This window comes from Arvicanthis niloticus, chromosome 19 (assembly GCF_011762505.2).
Source record: "Arvicanthis niloticus isolate mArvNil1 chromosome 19, mArvNil1.pat.X, whole genome shotgun sequence".
NCBI classification, from domain to species: Eukaryota; Metazoa; Chordata; class Mammalia; order Rodentia; family Muridae; genus Arvicanthis; species Arvicanthis niloticus.
Window position 1 is genome coordinate 28,157,175 of NC_047676.1, and position 21,675 is coordinate 28,178,849.

Here is a 21,675-nt window from a genome sequence, read left to right on the forward strand (position 1 = left end):
AAGATTTGATGCTCCAACGTTTGGTAGTATAGGGGCTGTCCAGGTGTTCAGCGGTCTCTATAAATTGGCTAAGTTTTAGAAGCTATGCTTTGTGCTTCCCATAATTTCAGTTAACTCAGTCATTCTAGATTTCTGACGCAGTTGAAGACCTATAGTCTCATAGCCAATCCTGGCTATTTACTTTGAGAGAAAAGATCTGAGTGAAAGGTTTTTAGCTGACATTTATTCTAAGCCAAGAAAAAAACCAGGTTCAAAACCAAGTGTTTTAGTTAGGAGAGATGACAGAGGTTCTGGTTAGTCAACAAAATGATGGACTGGGTATTAGGACTATCTTGTACCTCACTGGTACAAATAAGAATAATTATGCTCTAATTGTATTTTGAGAGAAAAGTGTTATTTTAACAGGAAGGGTGATATGTAGGAGGAGCTAAGGGGAAAGGAGTACTGAAAGAGATGGAGTAAGGAGAGGAGAAGTTGAAGGAGAGGAGAAGCAAGGTGATGAGAGAAAGAGAGGGGGGATGGAGGCAGATGTCTATGTGTCTCCACCAGTCAAAGATAGTTTATATATCTAGGTTGGGTATTGGGTTACACTTCTGATTGAGCATTACCAAATGTATAAAGCCTTTGACTAACACTTAAAAAATTGTATAAAAGCAAAAAGAAAAAGGGGCATGGGATAGGGGTTTTCTAGGGAGGGAAAATGGGGAAGGGGGATGGCATCTGAAATGTAAATAAAATATAAAATAAAGAAATGAAAAAAAGAAAATGTACAGGTGTAAATAAGGTTACAAAATCCCATGTAACTATCTAGAAGAGCCCATCTTTAACAAATTGTAAATTCTTAGTCAAACTTTAAATTGAAGTACACTTTCACTTGGATACTAATTTTTTCATATTGTTATTTCTGTATATCTCTTCGAAAACAAAAGAACACAGCTCTTGGCATTATCAAATTATTTAGAAAATTGTTTGCTCAGTGGTATGCAGTGGATTCTCAAAGGCTCATCTAAACAACTATGAAACCCAAGCAGTAAATCCCAAGGTCATCTGCATATGTGTTAGTCTTTAACTGAGAATTTGACACTCAAGATATTTTTAAACATTAGTTGTGTTAGTTTTTCATGCTTTTTGTGGTCATAAAAATCCTAGTGAGAAGATGAAGACCACTCATTTTGGTGTGTATTTAATTTCATGGATCCATTTCATGGATCTATTTTGTTCATTTTAACATGTTTTGTACATAAAGCCTTGGCACACCTGTGGGTATTGTGAACTGTGATGTGTGCAGCTTTTTCACACTGTATTATATGCTCATAGCGTAGAAGAACCATCATGTGATTCTCTAACATAGTTCTTTTCAAGAATAAAAGTACAGTGTATGAAGCATAGATGTTCACTATTCATGGCACATCAACTCTTAGCATCTTAAAAAATATGAAAAGATAAACTAGGTGCTTCATTTGCATCATTTTAGTTAACAATACTGAAACTCACTCTACATATATTTATAAAGCTCTGGCTTATTCTACTTTAAAAACACACATTACTCCAATAAATAAACAGACAACAGGTTCTTTCCTTTTTAATTTCTCAACATTTAGAAATAAATCATTTATGTCAGGAGCATTTTGAAAGTATTTTCTTAGAGTGGAACATTATTTTTCCCAGTTTTTATGAAACAATAATTATTATATTTTTCTACTTTGTATCTTCTTAGATCAATTCATTATAGTATAGCCTGAGAATGATTGCTGTCCCTGCCTAAGGAAAAGAGTGGAGAAAGGCAGAGCAGGTGTTCTGAGCTCAGAAGAGTGTTTAAAGAAAAAAAGAATTACAAGCCAACGCAATTTGCCAAATATGTCTTTTAAATCCCAAATGATAGAAGGAATAAAGAGAGGAAGAACATGAGGGGCCACTGGGAGGACCGCCCTATTGAAGCTGGTGTGTTCAGGATAAATGAGTGGGAGGAGAAATAGATGATGCAAATGATTTATGTCTAAGTAAGGATGAAGATCATAGGAGGAAAACAACAAGCAAAGGGGTTAAAAGTAGTGAGGTACCATCTCAGGTACATCAGTAGAAGATGAAGAAAGAGAATTCTGGAGGTGCTCTGTGCTGAATTTTGGAAGTCCTCTGAAGAGCCACAGACCTCCCATCCCCACATCAGAGCCAAGTACAGGATTTCAGCATTATGCCTGTTTGACCTTCCTCACTCCACTCAGATACCTGGCCACAGCACCAAGAACCTTTAAACAAAGCCATAAGGTGCCCAGCATGAGCCCTAGCAGAAAGAGAAAGACATCCAGGAGATACTGCTCATGCCATGGTTGCTGGAAAACATGTGGCTTGAGATGTGCTGCACCCCCTGTCTGCAAGATGTGATCTATCCAGCCCACAAGCCTCTGGGCAGGGGTCAGTGGGTGGGACTGCCTGATAATCTTGGAAGCCATTGCTGCAGACTTGTACCTGTGAACATAGACAGAGAGAGTGTTACCAATTTGCTGTGCCAGTATTTAAATCTTACATCACAAACACACATATATAAATATAAACAAGCCCATCTATTTATCTATCTATCTCGCTCCCTCTCTGTCTCTATCTCTGTGTGCCTGTCTCTTTCTGTCTTTCTCTGTTTCTCTCTATGTCTCTCTCTGTCTCTCTCTCTCTCCCCTCTCTCACATACACAGACAATTTCTAGTGCATATCTATAGGTCAACTCTAAACAAAATAAATATTGTTACTCTAGTCCATCTGAAAGTTTCCATAGCCAAGTAGATGACCCCCACCAAAACTATGAACATGTGGATAGTTGAGTGCAATTGGTTAAAGAGTAGTTTAATAAATAAATAAATAAATAAATAAATAAATAAATAAATAAATAATAAATAAAATCAAAGATTGTAAAAGTTGAGATGGTGCTGTTTGAAAGATTACAAGGAAGAGTTGGAGGAGAGGTTAAGGTTTGGATTTGGTCAAAATACACTACATATAAGCAAAAAATTTAGAGAATAGGTCCAAAACCATTTTTTAAAGTTCAATGTAAAAGCAAAACTTACACAGAATGATTATAAGTCATTTGTGAAGGGAAAATATTTAGATGGAGAACTACAACAATCATTGGAGAAAGCAAACTGGATGGGAGAGGGCATGGGGAGGGGAACACAGTGGGAAGGTCAGATGTAGGGAAATCCAGAGAGAGAGGGCCAGGAAAGTGAACCAAAACAACTAACAGAAACAAATGCAGAGACCCATGGCCAAATAGTAGACCACATCCAGTGAGTGTTACAGCGGAGTTTGGGGAAGGATTGGAGGACCATGAGGGGATAGGGACTCCACAAGAAGCTTAACAGAGTCAAAGAACCTGGACCCTTGAGTCCCAGAGAATGAACCACCAACCAAAGAGTACACGGACTTACCCTAGCTCCCCATGCCACCACCAACACATGTAGCAGATGTGTGGCTTGGTCTTCATACAGGTCCCCCAATAATTGAGGAGGGAGCTGTCCATGACTTTGTTGCCTGCTTGTGGACTCTGTTTCACTAACTGGCCTGCCTTGTCTGGACTCATTGATAAGGATGTGCTTAGTCCTGTAGTGATTTGATTGTCAGGGTTCATTTATAAGAAGGGGCAGATGTGCCAGGGTGGGTTGATAAGGGGAGGAGATGTGCCTAGGTGGGTTGATAAAGGGGGAAAGGTCCCATTTTCGGATGAGAAGTGAGTTGGGAGGGGAAGGGACTATGTCAGAAGTAAACTGGAAGGAGGGAACTACAATCAGGATATAAAATAAATGGATAAATAAATTAATGGGAAAATTTTCTTATCTGACAGAGCTGCTTGACCTATGCCTTTCAGTGTTGGTTGTTTCTTGGATTTCTGGAAAGAGGATGGAACATAAAAAAAGGCAGCAGAGGCTGAGAAAGTGAATTGGGTTATCAGAGTGAGGAGAAGGCAGTTGTTGCAGAAGATACTGTTAAGAGACTGTTGATTCAGTAAGGAGAAGCTGAGCTGAGTAGATAGGCTAGAACAGTTGTTATAGTTTGGAGCTACTAGTACAGGGAAAACTGGGAGAAGAGACAGTTTAAGCAGAGGGAAAGGGAAGGAAGAACAGTTGGCTAAAAGAAGCCTTTGAAAGGGCTGGACTAGAAACTGGGAGGCAGGCTGGCAGGGAGTTAAGAGAAGTGGTCACTGTTTGTACCAAAGAAAAACACATTTTACACCATATACCATGGAAAGAAGAAGATATTAATACTGTTACCAAAGGTAACAGATGTATGTCAGATTTAAGCCATTAGAACATTGAAATGTGAATATTTTTGCTATTGGATTAAGTCACTGAGCTGAATGGGCAAGAGCTGCATGAGTCTCTGCTTTCAATGGAAAACGCACTACACAGTTCCCTTTGTCAGGCTTCCATTCAGCCTAAGGGACCACAACCCCAGAGAGCTGCATACCTCTTGTCTTCTATGACTTCTTTCATTGTGAGCGCAAACGTCTCTGCCTTGAGCGTCTGTATCTGAACAGAAACACCAATTTTCTTTGCTTCTACTCGGACCATGTTTTCAGGTTGGTCAGCACAAAATGGAATGCCCACCATGGGAACTCCATGCTGGATGGCCTCGTTTACACTGTTCATCCCCCCATGGGTGACAAACAGACGGATGCTAGGATGAGCTGGTGCAAAGGAGAAAGATAGTCCCAGATATCACTGTGAAAGCTTCAGATACCGAGTAAAGCAGCAGACTCAAGAAATACCCATGATAAGGAAAATGGACTTATTGGTTTTGCTTTTGATATTTGTGATGTTCCAAGATATGATGTCTAACCTTCCCTCTGCAGAGAAATCAATGCCTTACTTGATACAAAGACATTCAGAGAGTGATAAGCCAGGCATGTTTTCTGTCCTATTATTTCTCGTCTCTTCTGCTGATACTTTTTTCTTCATATTTCTCACCTGTTCCTTCTCTTGGTTTCCATATCTGCTCTCTTATAAACCTTATATTCTGTGTGCTATCTCCTCTATTTCAAGGAAAGATTACAAAGGGAGATACTAGATCAGACACTTCTAGATGTAAAGGTCTATATGTTGCTTCATCTTGAAGGCAATCAAATGTTTCTTATGATCCTATAGAAATCATTCCTCAACCATACCTCACACAAAATCTACCTATATTCCCTGGAAAGTGAGCCATTTTTCTATTTCCACAACCCCCCAAAATTAACGTAATTGTCTGACTTTTCAGCCTGTAGCTGACAACCAAGTTGTGTCTAAATGCTTACATTCTACTTGTGTTTTTAAATTGCTGATGTATTCTCACATCCTTGAGAGAATAATGGCAACAAATACAGCCAGCTGCACCAGACAATAGTTATAGTTCACATATTGTCCAAGATGCTGATAGATTAATACTATTTAATGCTAGATACTGTTACATCAAGGCACCATAACTGATCATATCTAATTAGGGACTGGAAAACTTTCTGATTTGGAAAGAATAAGGCAGTTACTACTATAGCCAGTCTAGAATACAGCCTGATCCCTCCAAGAATTCTAGCTGCTATTTCTTGACTCCTATATATAAGTCTTTTCCTGTAAGTAGCCTTGTCTTCTACTAGTCCAAGCATTCAGACATCAGATATCAAATATGTTACAAAAGCATTTGAATGAAAGTAAAGTAACAGGTCTAGGAGGAGCTTACCCAGAAGGTCAGTCTGTGGAAGCCAATCCATGATTTTGACATTTGGGGCCAATCTGACATCTTTGGGCCAAAGAGAACTCTTACATGTCCATAGCACCCCTTGAGGGAGGTGAGCAAAGGCACTGTTCATCTCCTTAATAACTTCCTTGGTCAGATACTTGCTAACTACGGAGCCGAGGGCCACAAGGACAAAACCTGAGTCTCCAAACTGAGTGATAAAATTTTCCAAGTCCTAGAGGAATCAAAGAGTGAAGAAGGCAAAGACAGTGTAAAATGCCAAGGCAGCAAGAACTTGAAAGCAGGCTGGGTACTGAACAAACTCATACTTCAGCTGCTCATGTTCGTATGACACAATCCCTCACAGGCCCTGTGCAGCTGTGTCGTGTGCTGTGTCGTGTTTACTGCCTCTATTAGCAGCCATCTCTTCACCGTGGGCTCTTATGAATTGTGTAGCCTGTGGTTTTACTGACAGAGGTCTATTTCCAAAATTTCCCAGATTATTTTCAGTCACACTCTTAGGTCCAATACTCAGACTCAGCCACTGAGTTTGGTGATGATGGGTCTCCAAAAAGTCACACAGAAACAAAGAATTTGAGGGGTGGTGGCTTTAGGAAATCAGTGTTTCCATATTGTACCATGAAGTTACTCAGGTTGGCTCTCAAAGAGCTTCCTATGTCCTCAAACTCCCAATATTTATGTTGTAAGTGTCTGAGTTTTCAGCCTTTAGCTAACAACATACACATATATACATATATACATACATTCACATACAAGATTTTATTTTAATGACTGATTTCTGTTGCTTAAAGTATAAGCTTGTTAATAACCTAAGTTAAGAGTAGTTCTATGTTTAACAATTTGAGGCTTCCACAAACTGTTTTTTTATATCAATCATATGATTTTATAATTATGCTAGAAACATACAATGGAATATACAAAATTTCTTCACCAGCTTTGTTCTATACTTTCTTGTCATCTGTTTTTATTCTTTAACTGTGGTTACAGAGTAATGGTAGACTGATAGAATTGGCTGAGAAGTATTCTTCCCTGTACAACTGCCTCAAATACGTACTGAGGAAGTGCCATCAATTCTTAAGTGTTTCACTTCATTTGCCACTTAGTCTATGTTATATTAGACTTTCTTGATGAAAGATTTTGTTTGGTCTTTCCCACATAATTTAATCTCACAAGTTTCAGATTTTCTGTCTGTCCTAGAGTCAGTTTTGTCAGCAGCTGAATGAAGTATAAAGGGCTCAACAGACTGGGGACACAGAATAATAGACACAGTTCTTGTTACCAGTCATGCAAAATTTTACTTAGATACATGTATTATGAAAGGGGTATATGTTTCAACATGAAAAGCCTGCATCCTAAACAAATATAAAATGTGCAAACATTATATATATATATATATATATATATATATATATATATATATATATATATATGAGATATATACATATATCAAAGTTTGATTAAAATATCAACACTAACTTAAAGAGTTATTCTACCAAATCCAGGACTACAGTTGGACACATGAAACTCATACCTCTTACCTTATAACCAGGTCTTCATCAGCAGCACGGGGCACTCTGACACTGTACATTCACAACCCTAAAAATGTAGGTTGAAAATACCTTCCTTACCTTAAGTTACTTCCTTTTAGGTCATCTCTGCCAAGTGACAACCACCACTGAGTACTGAAGGTCTCTGAATGAAATATAAATTGAGAGCTAATACTCACTTGGGGTATTGGCTGCACAGGTTTGTCCAGTAAGCCTCCCACATAGACCGTGTTGGGAAACAGAGGACGAGCAAAATCCAAGGCAAAGTCAGAGTTGACAAACCACAGCTCAGCTTTCAGTAGAAGGTCAGACAAAACTGGCCGAGAGCCTTCTGCAAAATGTTCCTGGATAGTACTGTCATATTGAGAAAGTATTTCCCTTTGTTTCATAGAGAAATCAAAGTACATAAGAAAGTTCTTCACTCGGCCCCAGAAGTCCATTTGGTCAGTTAGACCAGAACCATACACTGGAACATAAGAAAAGGGGCTTGGTAACACAAAGTCCATAAAGCTAAACTGAATGGGAAGAAAGGACACAAATCGTTTGCCAAGCTTTTCAGTGATCAGTAAAGAACAGAAATCTACAAAATCAAGAAGTACTAGGTCAAAGTTCTCATTTTGTAAGAACTCCATGATGTCCTTTCTGCTTAATAAGTGACTGCATAAGTTGCCAAAGTTTTGATAAAATTTTACAATGGTGTGATGTCTGGACCTGTAATAAACAAACAAACAAATATATGAACACCAAAAATATTTTGACATTTTTCACACTCTTTGGAATGATGTTATGCTCAATGAAAATATTCTACAGCTAGAAAAGCACAGGACTATAATTCTAACACTTTGGAAATGGAGACAGGAGGATCAAGAGTTAAAGGTCAGTCTAACATTGAGACCTTGAGGTGGGAGTGCCTGGGCTAAATAAAATTGTGACTCACTTAGGAAAAAATGATTTCTAATATGTTCATGAAAAGAGGTTCTGTACCCTGAATTTTTTTCTTTTATCCTACTTAAAAATAGACAATCATTAGTATTAATCCTTATGCAAACCATATTGCTTTCATAAAATAAGGTATATTTTTAATTTCTTTACTTCTTAGTAATCTTTGCTTATGAAAGAGACACACACAGAGAGAAACAGAGAGACATACAGATAGAGAGAGACCAAGAGGCAGACAGACAGAGAGAGAGAGAGAGAGAGAGAGAGAGAGAGAGAGAGAGAACTCTAGGTGACCATGTAGCATCAGTCTTCCATCTGAATCACAGCTCTTTAGCAAAACCTTCAGCTTTAATCATTCTGGTGGAGGTGTTGCTGCTTCAAAAAAAACCCCACTTCCATCATATTTCCTCCAAGGATATAATTCCCATTTATCATCAATATGAGTTTGATTTCTTCTGTCTTGGGAAACATCATTGAATTATAGTAGATCTCAGAGGATCAGTTACCATATGCAGGTGTATAATGCTGTTTAACTCATGTTATATAATGAGATTTTGAGTCAGGGTATTGTTCCCCTGCCAGTCTGTATAAGTAGTGTAATTACAACTATTGTAATCCTCAATGATAAACTTATTTCTTTTAATCATCTGTATCTTAGCTCGGATGTTTTGTCCCATAAAGAGAGCATCCCAATGATAATATTGGAACTAGGCTGAACATGTTTCAACTTTCAGCCTAGAACTTAAACAATTAGAAAAACAATGTAGAAACCTAGTGCTTTTTGTCTGTTGTATGTAAAACTTAAACTTAAATTTGTGTGTGTTTGTGTGGTGTTTGCCTTCTTATGTTATGAAATTAGAAAAGAGGCAATGAGAGGGGGGGAAAGGCATCAAGAGAGATGCAGGTGTCATGAAAAAGACCTGTGGAGGAAGAAGGCAAGGTACCACTAAGGATAATCATACACACATACAGACACACACACACACACACACACACACATCAAAATATGTTACTTTGCATGCTATCTTAAAATCCTAATAAAAAACATATGTGTGATTGGAAGCTTACTATTAGAATTTCTAACTCGTATTGGCTCAAATATTCACTGAAGATGGTGCTAAATTTTAATCATCCTACTGATAACACCTACTTGTAGCCCTTTTCCAGAAACCCTCTCAAGTCAATGCTTATCAGATAGATAAGAAACCTGGTAAGATGAGCTAATGCACCATGTCAACATGTATCAAAATTCCACAAGATGTTAGTCCAGAAGCATCTTTGCTCACTTTCAGACTCAACTTCGATTCACAGTACATCTTCTTTGTAATCAAGGGATCGTCTCTCAGAGATATCCTAATCAATACAACTGTGTAGAGGTAGCAGGACCTTTTAGAGGACACCTTAGTAGAAGGTCATTAGAAGCACTCCTATATGGTTAAAGTAGTCCTCATTGGACTTTGAGTCGGTGCCTGTGGCAGGTAGTAGGGAAACATATGCCTGATCTTTCTATTGTGTTTAGACTTCCAGGCACACTCACTTTCAACATTGTTTATCCTGATGCCATCCCCAAAGCTGAGTGTTGTTGATGCCATGTGCCAAAACTTCCACAACTGTGACCCAAATAAAATGTTTTTCAGTCTAAAGTCACCCAAATCAGTTTTTCTGTTATAGTAATAGAATGTAAGGCAAAGAAGGCATAATTCTCTAAAATTATTGCTGGTATTCCATTTAAATTTTTCACGTAATGATTGCCAAATAAATGTAGTATGTGTAGGATAAATTTGTTTAAAATAGCTTAATCCCTTTAAAGGAAATCAATTGAAAAAAAAATCAAGAAGTTTCTGTACTCAGCAACTTGACTGTATCGCAATTGTAAATTGAACCACTCCTAGAAGTTCATACTTGAGAAGACCATACATGAGTGTGTATGTGTGTGTGTGTGTGTATGTGTGAGTTTTAAATGTATAAAATAATAACCCAATTTGAATCACCCCTCAAGAGTCCAGACTTGAAATGAAGGTAAAATAGTTTTAAATGCATATAAATAAATTTTAAATAAATAAATAAATAAATAAATAAATAAATAGATGTATATAACCCAATTAGACTAAGGTTCAATTTGACAATTCTTTTAAATATGTGATGAAAGAAATATGGTTTCTAAATGTCTGTAAATGAGAATCCTTTTCAGAAAAAAATTATGTATAAGCACCGCTTGATTGTTAAGTTGAATTTTCAAAGATGGAGAAGAGAGAAAGAGCAATGGAATTAACTAAAAGACATATCTGTACATGCAATCCCTGTGGAAGACAAAGGAGGTCATGTATATCTCATTTAAGGACTAAACCTCAGGCTCAGCTGGATCACCTTGTCACTGAAAGTTTTTAAACTTACCTGTGGCTATTGGTGGTAAAGTCAATGATAGTGAAGCTACAATCCATAGAACCACAGAGGTTAGATATAGCATAAGGGACTAGTAGGCACAAATAGGTCCCCTTAAGAATATAAATATAGAATAGATAATTTCTGTGTGGAAGTAGGTTGCTGGAATAGTAAAATCCAGTCAGATGCAAAGAGTGATGATGGAGGGAATACAAGAAGACACAGCTGAGATTAAGGGGACACTGACGGATATCATGGAAACCTAATACAGTAGACTCTTTCTAAAATATAAATATATAAAGGCAATCTAATTAAAATTGTCAAATAATGTGGTAGATAGAGTCCCGACTGGCCATCTCTTGTCACAAAATGAGCTTCCAGTACCATAACTGAGTTGCATCTAAATGATTTGTTAGCCAAAGGGGTTCCATGGTTAACCTCAAACAACATAGGCAGTTACCAAAACTGTAGGATGCCCTCACAAATTGGCAGCAGGCTCTACTGCTGAAGAAAACACCTACACAACTCACTGAACATGAAGAAATTGATCTGCCAACTATATAGAGTCTAGGTTCAAGCATCTTTGGTACAGGAACAGGAACATACCCTGTACACTGCCAAAATAGAAATGTAGACATGAATCAGCCAAAAACCCATTAATTTACTATGCTGTCCTGCCTGCAAAATATGCTAGAAAAATTGTAGCACAAAGCTTGTGTGAGTAACCAACCAGTAACTTTAGATTTGACTTTAGACCTACTTCACTACATAAAGCCCATATACAACATTGTTTGGGTGACAAAGGGCCTGATGCTAGATATGTCAGAGACCTATGGAAGCCAAATACTATGGGTCTAAAACAAAACAAAACAAAAAAACATTAGGCAGCAGTATAAAGACACCTAATGACATTCTGCTATATGAATAGATTGGTGCCTTGCTCAGCCATCATTAGAAAGCTTCTCCTTGCAGCAGATGGGAATAAATATATAGACCCAAAGCCAAGCATTATGCAGTGCTTAGCCCTAAATGGGAAGTCTGCATCAAATCTCTCCCTCCCTTCGGGTATCAGAGAACCCTGAGGAAGAGGAGGCATAAAGACTGTAGGATCCAAAGTGGATGAAGAACACCAAGAAAACAAGGCCATCTAAACATGAGCAAAGCTCATATGAACTCAGAGAGACTTGTACAGAGCCTGCATCAGGTCATATGTATAGATACGTACATGCATGCATACATACATACATACATACATACAAACATACACATGTAAATACATATATACAAATTTACACACACACATATTAGTTGAATGTTTTTATGAGATTTCTGAGTGTGAAAGCTTGTGAGATCTGGGTCTTTTCTTAGCCATGTTTCTTTTTGGTTGTTTTTCTTATCTAACTCTGATGTGATAGTTTTGGTTTTATCTTATCATATTTAATTTTATTATGTTTTATTATTACCCCTTAGAAACCTGTTTGTGTTCTGATGAAATTCAGAAAGGTAGTGGATCTATTAGGGAGGTACTGGGAGGAGTAGGTGGAGGGAAATCTGTAATCAGAATATATTATGTGAGAAAAAAATACTTTCATGTATTCAGGGGAGTTTAAGGTGCAAATTTCTGGTTTTTCTAACAACTCATTTCTGTCATATGATGTTTTTCTGGAAGCATATTTATGAGAGGATGTTTTGCTGAAGCAGACATGTCATAAGAGGGCATAGAATGCTCTGTTGTAGCAGATGGTTAAGATGGCACATAATGTTTAGAAAGACTGTAAATAAAACCCCACAGACATGAGAGAATGCCCTTGCATTGAGTCGCCTTGCAATGCTTTGCTGGTTTTCACTGGTTTTGCTTGTCATAACCTGATAGAAAGAAACATGCCAAAGAACTTCTCATGGCATTCTGGCTGCTTCCTGTCACCTCCTTGGATTCATGCTCATTGCTCAGAGCCTTAATGTTTCTTATGGGTCAAGCAATTGATTTGCCTTTGGTGTTGGCTGATTGGACTGGACTACCACTACTGATTCATGTTTCGAATTACCCCAAAGAACTACTTCTAAACACGTCTACATTCTCTTATTAACCAACCTTCCCCCCTATCTTTGATAAGTGGACTAGAATGGTGACTGAAGCATTTAAGAATCCTTATTAAAGTAGGTTTTGAGAACTCTAAGCCTACAGGCATTAGCTCTATTGGTGAATTTACATAGGAAGGTGACAAAGTACATTGAAGAAGGTGGCTTTTCTTTCCCTGAGTAGAGAAGTTGAAGTGACAGGACTGGCACAGATGACAGGAAACTTATTGACAGGCAACTTGTAGGTAATAAGGCCCAAAGGCACACCTTCAACTTTCTAGAGAATTATTCCAGCCCATAGTTTATCTAGCTATGAATCATCTACCATGCACAATTCAAGCACATCCATCCCTATAGCCATCAACTCACCCAGTCATGAGTTCTCTTAAGCTCACTCAAAGCATCATGCATCCATCATATACTCACTTTTAAGTCTAGCAATACTATGATTCTAAGAATTGGAACACATTACCTGCCATGAGATAATTCTTTTGCAAGGAGATTCTCTTTATTATCAAGTTTCTTTTGCTGATCTTCAGGTAGATGCCAATTTATAACCTGGTATGATGGTTTTTCCTCTCTAAAATCTAAAAAAAAACACCAATTGAGTAAAATTTAAATTTATCACAATATACCAAACATTATTATGGTGATAAAAACAATTATTTTAAATAATGTCACATCTTTGTGAAAATATGATTTTTGTTTTCCAGTGGGTTTGCTTTTCTTTGAATCCATTCTATTCTGTATTCTAATCATATTTATTGATACTTTAAAATAACTCAAGAATTTTTATGGAGTCTACATAATGAAAAATTCTAACAATAGCTTTCATTTAAAGACTCAGCTATTATTTTACACTGTACATATAAGAAAATTCAGAATGTAAACATTCTAAATTGATATAATTCATCAACTTTGTCACCATATTTTGTTAAAGTTTGTTGTGAATTACAAGTCAGTTGATTGCAGTTCTCTGTGTTTCAAAGAAATATTAAAATGAAATACATAAAGTGTTAGTTTGCTTGGTTACTTTTAGTTTCTACGCATTTCATGTTTGTGGTTTCTTTGGTTGGTTGTTGTTTGTTTTGTGGTAGAGTCATGTTCAGTACCCCAGTTGGCTTCAACTCACAAACCTACTTCTTGAAGCTGCCAAGCACTTTTATTACAAGCATGTGTTAACAAAAACAGGTTTTGCCTTGTTGTTTGTTTGTCGGTTTGTTTACTTGCTTGCTTGCTTGTTTCGGTAAGTAAATGGCTCCACCTTCAGTCAAAATGCCAAATCAAAAAAAAAAAAAAAAAAAAAAAAAAAACCGAAAGAATGGAGGGAAGAAAACAAGGAAGGAAGGAAGGAAGGAAGGAAGGAAGGAAGGAAGGAAGGAAGGAAGCAGAAACAGTCTTCCATGTTCCAACTGGCCAGTCTGGCTCTTCCCCAATATTACTCATGAACAATGAAAAGTCTGAGTCTATTGTGAGGTTTCATTTCTGAAAATTTCAAGCTATATCTCTCATTTTGCAATATATATATCCATATCCTCAATCCTTCCTCTCTTGTTATTGATGAGAATTTCAAACCAAGATAAGTAGGCCAAAAACAGAATTCTCAAGTGATCTTCACTACAGAGTTTCAGTGATTTGTGTTTAAAGACAGAATATAGGGTTGGGAACTTCCTTTCATTGTTCCTGGCACATGGGACACAGTCCCACCCTAACATGGCATCTCAACTCAGTCATGATTGTAGATGCCAGCACCAACTGTGCATGACTCTCCTCAGTGGAAGGCCTCTTATCTGTGAATCTACCAGGCAGTGAGCTTAATAAACTGTTAGGATGGATCCCCAACACAACACAATATGCAGTTGACTAAATCCAACTGGATGCTTATGCCCACACAACACAGACATCAATCACACAGAATCCGGGAAAATGCCCTTTCTATTCCTATTGATTACATGTCTACAGATTTTTGAAAATGCTATTAAAAGAAGGCATGGAAAAAAACTCTCAAAATTGCCATGACTGTGACCATTCTTTTTGAGGATGTTAGTTGGGTCTTATAAGCTTAGAAAGACTCACACCATTACCAAGGGAAATAAAGCAATGACAAAAAAAGATTAAGAGAGAAATAAGGAACAGCTAAACAAAACTAAAGATTATATAGGTGACATATGGTCATATATTAGCTTAGAAGATGAATTTAAAGGAAGAAAAGAACATCTCAAAGTGCCAGTGAAATGGCTCAGCCTATTCAGGCACTCACTGCTAAATCTGATGGTCTGAGTTTGATTCCTAGCACTCAGATACTGAAAATTTCTGCAGTTTGTTCCTTGATCTTCACATGAGCATGTGTACACACACACATATAGTCAGTAAACAAATTTACTGTCAAAACCATACATAAAACAACTTTTAAATTGTTTAAATAGAGGTGTCATTTATACTTAGATAATGCTGACCTCAGAAGTTAAAAGTGATCAAACAAAAAGCCCCAGTGCTAGTGTGGGAAACATTCCCATGAGTTGTTGATCCAGAGGCCAATGAAGACTTTAAGACAGCATAGACTGTAGCCAATACTCTTGAGTGCCTAGCAGAACTAGATAACAATGCTGAGGTCACCACAGACTTTGATTCTAAGGCAGAGCAAATTCAAGTACGAACTGGCTTAAAGCCACCTCCCTTCTTGCCAGAAGGTGCTACAAATACCACTAAGGGTCAAAAGTCATCAATGGTTTTACATAATGATGGACCTTCTATGGTAAAAGTTTGACCTGCCTGGAAAATGTGCCCAGTGTGATAGAGGCAATCATCTACCTTCTGACTGGATTTAAAGTACAGGGGGGAAAAGTACCCATCATGAACCCATTTTGAAGAGGTTTTGTAAACCTCTTCAAAAGTCCATGGCAGGGAAGCCATATTCTGTATGGAAGAAATTACTACTTTCATTTCACTAAATGAACATATTTTTCAAATCACCTTATCGATATTTATGTTTATACCCATGTACTATAAGTGTTGCTATCAGCCTTCATTAGAGAAATTTTGTGCAGCAAACTGCAATAAATGCAAAGAACCATGTCTCCTCGATGTGCTGAGAACAAGTGGCTGTCTAGTGCTAAGCCCTAAAAGGAGCATTATCTTCACCACTCTCTGGGGTCAGAGATCATAGTACAGGAGGAGATAAAACTCAGATAAGGACTGGATGGAGGGAAAAGGGTCATTAAACACTATCTCCTGAACAAGCCAGGGCTTCCTCTATCTGGACCTCACTACAACTGTGATTGCCTACACTGGACCTGACTTTTAGCAAGGATGAGGAATGACTCATGTGAGTGCCTTGCTTGGAATATTACTGCTGACTGTCCATAGATGCAGGCAGGGGGTGTCATTGTCACCAATGGTTTGAGCACTCATGAGCCTCCTAAATTCTAGTGGTTAGCTCTATTTCCAGGTTTATATAGGAGGTTTCTTTAGTTAAATGCAGTTCTCTCTCTCTGTCTTTGTCTCTGTATCTTTCTCTTTCTCTTTGTGTCTGTGTGTGTGTGTCTGTCTGTCTGTCTGTCTGTTTCTCTGTGTATGAAAATTCTCGTATTTGAGTATAAAAGCATATTTTAATTTCTGTATACCCAATACTATTGAATCAACTTCACCTTACATATTGAATGAAACTGTTATATATTTAGTTCCAAAGGTCTAAAGTAAGCAACGACTTTAGAAAAAGATAGGCCTATGGTTCTAATCTAAAAGATGAACTCTGAATTAGAGACTTTATCATATTTATATATCTGGGTTTTTTATTTTCTTGTTTGTTTGTTTTTGTTTCACCTAATCTCCACTACAAATAAGAACCAGTCTGATAGAAGGGTTAAAGGCTATCTGGTAACCCAGAGCACTTATACATACATGTCCTAGTCTGAATATTTATATCGAATGACTGAAGATCAGTGATAATATTGGATTGGTCCCACCAAAACAAGAACAACAATTAACTTGAGATATATGCTTGATAAGAAGTGAGACATACAGGTTTTGATACATTGCTCAGCTGTTAAAGTTACTGTCTAGTGTGTACAAAGTCCTACATTTGATCCTGAGAAATACTCACAATCAGGTTTTCTGTTATACAGTTATTATCCAGAAACTCAGGAAGTAGAGGAAGAAAGAAAAGAAAAATTAATGTTATTATTTACTACAAAGCAATTTTGAAACCTTCCTGGGATACTGTGGGGCAGTGGGCTGTGAGAAGCAACTGGGTGCTTGGTCAAGCATTAAGCCTGGAGCCCATAGACTTTTATTAGACAGCAGGAGTTTGGCTCTGCTCCCAGGCCCTGGTTCTTTTCATTTAGCTTCAGCCCTCCACAGCTCCTCCCATAGAGAGGTCTAAGGCCATCAGTCATGAGGAACATGCCTCAGGCCCTAGAGAGATTTACATACTAATGAGGTACCTGAAGGCCAGAGGGCAGAGCCAATTAAGCATTCTTCCCCAGCCCCTCCCATCTCTCTCTCCCTCCCTATTTAACTCAAGTCTGCCCTGAGTTTGAGGGAGGTGCACATCCAGATCCATCTACATTTGCCATGAAAATAAAGCCTGCAAAACTCATGGACTTTCTCATGTAATTGGGGTCGTACCATGAGGAACCATGGAGAAGCCCTTTAATGAACAGCTGTAGCTACAGCTGCTGTGCCTAACTTCCCCTTGAGGAACCAACCCTCAGTGTTTCCAGCCAAATACCCACAGGATACATAGGACTCTTTGTCAAATCAAATAAATAGATAGATAAGAAAGTTACTTTCAATGAGTCTAAGGGCGCTTGATATAGGAAGGAAAAGAACTATAACTTCAACCCATTAAACGCTTCTTCCTGGTACCAATTCAATAATTGTAATTATGTATAAACCCTAAAAATATTTACTCCATCAGAATACATCATATAGTATTTCAGGTGTAATAATCACAGAATGAAAGTCTGTTATCCGAACAGATCCAAACAGCTACTTCATTTTAAATGATTTAATGCTTAACTTCAATTGAAGTTTGGGGAAAATAACCTAATAATATTATTTCTACATTCATTAAATCCACTCAAATTGTACAACTAAAAAATAAGAAGTATGAATAACGCATTATTGCATCTGAAATGTCCAGATTTTGTGGGTGTCGAAAGTACCTCTGAGTTGTGTGGTGATTCATGCATCTAATCCCGAAAGTTGAGAAGCTAAGACAAAATCATTCCCTTGAGTTTGCGAGCAACCATGGCATGGAGTAGCTGAGTTCCATAAGAGCCTGGACCTGCCTCAGAAAAATTAAGAAAAACGAAAGTAAAGAACATAAGAGTGAAAGCAAACAGGAGGTCATGGTTGGGTGAGAAAGAAAGGAAGAGAAGAGAGGAGAGGAGAGGAGAGGAGAGGAGAGGAGAGGAGAGGAGAGGAGAGGAGAGGAGAGGAGAGGAGAGAAGAGAAGAGAAGAGAAGAGAAGAGAAGAGAAGAAGAGAATGAAGAAATAAAAGACAAGATACTTTGTGAACCTGGTGTCCTTCATATGTAGGTTTGAATGTTACTGTCCTAAAGTATCTTGTAACACTCAAACCTACATATGAAGGACACCGGGTCCACAAATGTAGAGAATTTTGGGAGATTTTTTTTGCTCATAGCTTATTAAAGGAGCAGAGTCTATAGCCATGAACAATATGTCAAAATTGTGGAAACAAGCAAAACAGGCAAAGAATGAATTACAGCTCTGAAGTCAGACTGTCAAGGTAAATTAAATGTATAGGAAGATATCCAGTGAACAAGGAAGTGAAGTTTTCTGAGCTTCTGAGCCTTAATCTATCAGCAGGGATTAATGATCTTCAGCTTGGTTATGAGTCTCTGTATTTACTAAATTAAATAGGAACTTCTGATATCACTGTACAGAGTTTTGGGGGAGCTACTGATTTTTAAGAATGTGAGGTCAGCTCAATCATGTATCCTAACAAAATATCTAATATTGGTTAATTTATATTTTAGAAGTTACATTGGGATGGCTCAACAGTTGAAAGAGTGTAGTATACTTGCACAGGACTTAGGCTCAGTTCCCAACACCCACATCAGTCAGGTCACAGCTGTCTGGTAGCTCCAGGTCCAAATGATCCAACCTTGACTCATGGCCTCCTTGGGCCCTTGCACTCACATGCAAAAGCTCACATATAATCACATGTAAATATACATAAATTGAAAATTTTAAAAAGAATTTAAAAACTTATTTTTCTCATAGTTCTAAAGATTGACCATCCAAGATTGGGCAAAGTCACCTGAATATCCTGTGATGGGCTTTCACTGCATCACAACACAAAAGTGCCAGATGTGGTTACAAAGGCAGAAGACAAAAGAGATGAAGGAGGCCAGGGAAGGGAAGGTTCATTCTTTCATAAACACCTACCCAGCTGAGAACTAATCCACCCCTACTAAGACAATGTAATTCCCTTCAAAGTGTTTACCCTAATAGACCAATCAGATTTTACTAGGCCAACATCAAATATATTAATTATTCAACACCACTACATCAAAATCCCTAATTCCAGCACATTAAGGTTTGGGGTACATACTGTAATTATAGTCAACCTATACCAGGAAGTAAGTAAAATACAAAAGTATATCATATGTGGCCAAGTCTACATAGTCTAATCAGATCTATAAAACTTACACACACACACAAAGGCACACACACACATACACCCACATATTCACACACCACAATTTAACTCTGAGAAGTCCAAATACAAAAGTTTTGTCAAGCCCTTGTATACAAAAGTTATCATTTATTATTTAAGTAGTTTATTGTAATAATTGATTTTAAAGATACCTGGGATGTTAACTGTTTTATAAAGAAGTTTGGTAACATTGTGCCCACTGCCATGAAGAATTTGTGACACACGGCTCATCAATATATGATGGCTTCCACCTAGAAACAATACATAAAGTTCATTTTTGTGGAGATTAAGGAAAATGGTTCTGATTACCATAGATAGGTAACATTAAAAAATATAAAATTACCTGTAAAAACACAGAATGCCTCAGGATGCCTAGATAGAAACCAGCTCTTCCATACCCTCAGTTATATTGTAGGTAATACCCAAAACATGAACCCCCTAGAGCTTTGGTGAATAGCAATCTTTCACCAATGATCTGAAGGTCATGCCTGGAGACATGTCTCAGTAGTTAAAAGAGGTTGCTATTCTCACAGAGGACTTGGGTTCAGGTCTCAGAAGTCATGTGATGGCTCACAATCATCTGAAACTCGAGTTACAAAAGATCCAACACCTTTTTCTGGCCTCCACAGACTTGCCATGTGCATAATACACTGACATACATTCAGGCAAAACACTCATAAATGAAAAATGAAAACAAATAATTTTTTTTTTTAAAATTTAGACACTCTTTATCCTATGATACAGGTATACTTTCCACTGTATCTTTCCATCACTGCCATCATTGGACTCAAAAAAAATACTGTAGTCATGTAATCATGTCCATCATTATGTAATGGACACTGTCTTTATCTGGAATTTTATGTTATTGCTGAGGAGAGAGATGCAGCACCTAAAATATTAGAGAAAGAAATTTTCATAAAGATAAAGGATATGGAGCTCCCAGTGAAGAAGTTTCTATTCTTGGACCTGAGATTATGCCCTTTTAATAAAGTCTTCAAGGATCACCATGAAGACTGAACAACCCGAAGTAGTTACAAAAAAACACAAGATGCATGAGAAATTGAGACAACATGATTTCTGCAGTACCCCTGGTCTGCTAAGGTAAGATGATCATCGGGAAAGAAACAAGGATCATTACACAAATGACTTCTCCTTAGCCACAATTTCTTTGAACATTTGTTTTGAGACCAGAACTAAAGAGGAGAAAGATAAGAAAAGATGAAATGGAAATTGTAAACAAAAGCTGAGAGAAAAGAATGTTCAGGAACAAAAAGAACCATAATGATTAAATTGGGGGGAAAAGTCAGGGAAACAGCATGTATCTTCTCAGGGAATCACTCCTTCCATCCCCATGTGTGTTGTCTGAACAGCTCAGATAGAAGCCACCACACCCGAGGTGTCTTGCTCCTGCAGTCATTAGACTGAGAAGAAGGAGTGCCCAGTGAGGCAGCCATTCTAATGGATGCTCATGAGTAAGAGCTCTTCCAGAGAAACACTGAACATTTCAAACTGCACAAACCAAGAAAGTGGGGACAGAAAAAAAGTGAAGTTTCAAGATCTGGGGTCCTTACCTTCATTACCTCAGAGACTCAGTGCAAAAGCAGCTGGATGAGGCACCTTCTGCACCTGAGACTCATTGCAGAAGAGTGGCAGAGTGATTACGAGCCAGAGGAACATGGAGTTTGCTCAGGGGTTGTGTCTCCTGGGAATGTCAGAAGCTAAACTCATAAAGTCTTACCAGCAAGACTGCCTAAACATGAGGCAAACAAGGACAGCAACAGAGACATGCTAAAGTAGATGTGGGAAATCCCAGGAGCCGTCAACCCTAGACAGACAGACAGACATGGAAGCATGTACACACACACACACACACACACACACACACAAAGCCAAGTAAGAAAAGCTGAGAGTAGGAGAAATAGTCTTCCCTAGGGATGAGCATAACAACTAGTTAACCAAGACAACACGGTTATCCCTAAAAACATACATCCAAGTAACATTATGCAGCCTGAACAGGTTATAACTCATAATGTATGTTTATACGCATGTACTTGTGTATATGTGCCAACAATTAGTGAGAAATGAGGTCCTGCTATTGAAACAGAACAAGAAGCTGTATTTACTTAAGTTTGGGGAGAGGAAAGAAGGGGGAAATGGAAAAAGAATGTGGCATCAAAATATTTAACACTAGTGTAAAAACTGCCACTATAAAACTACTCCATAAGAATTTTTTATGCAACATTACAAAGGTGAGTTGCATTCATGCTAAAGACACCCCATGCCCTTGACGAATGTTTTCCTAAACAAGAACAGAGAGAAGGCTCAAG

At 37.8% G+C, this 21,675-nt stretch overlaps 1 protein-coding gene across 2 annotated transcripts in view; it reads right to left on the reverse strand.

The window, feature by feature from the left end:
• Window positions 1-1,566: 1,566 nt before the first annotated feature.
• The window catches only part of LOC117723971 (UDP-glucuronosyltransferase 3A2-like), a 21,843-nt gene continuing 1,734 nt past the window's right edge, over window positions 1,567-21,675 (reverse strand). Inside the window, exons 2-7 of one of the 2 annotated variants that reach the window (XM_034523574.2) lie at window positions 19,501-19,599; window positions 13,135-13,249; window positions 7,442-7,973; window positions 5,698-5,929; window positions 4,453-4,672; window positions 1,567-2,466 (exon numbers count right to left, since the gene is read on the reverse strand). In XM_034523574.2, coding sequence (XP_034379465.1) covers window positions 2,190-2,466; window positions 4,453-4,672; window positions 5,698-5,929; window positions 7,442-7,973; window positions 13,135-13,249; window positions 19,501-19,599 — 1,475 coding nt within the window. In that variant the 3' untranslated portion in view covers window positions 1,567-2,189. The remainder of the gene's footprint in view (window positions 2,467-4,452; window positions 4,673-5,697; window positions 5,930-7,441; window positions 7,974-13,134; window positions 13,250-19,500; window positions 19,600-21,675) is intronic. The other variant, XM_076916107.1, reaches the window with a different exon arrangement.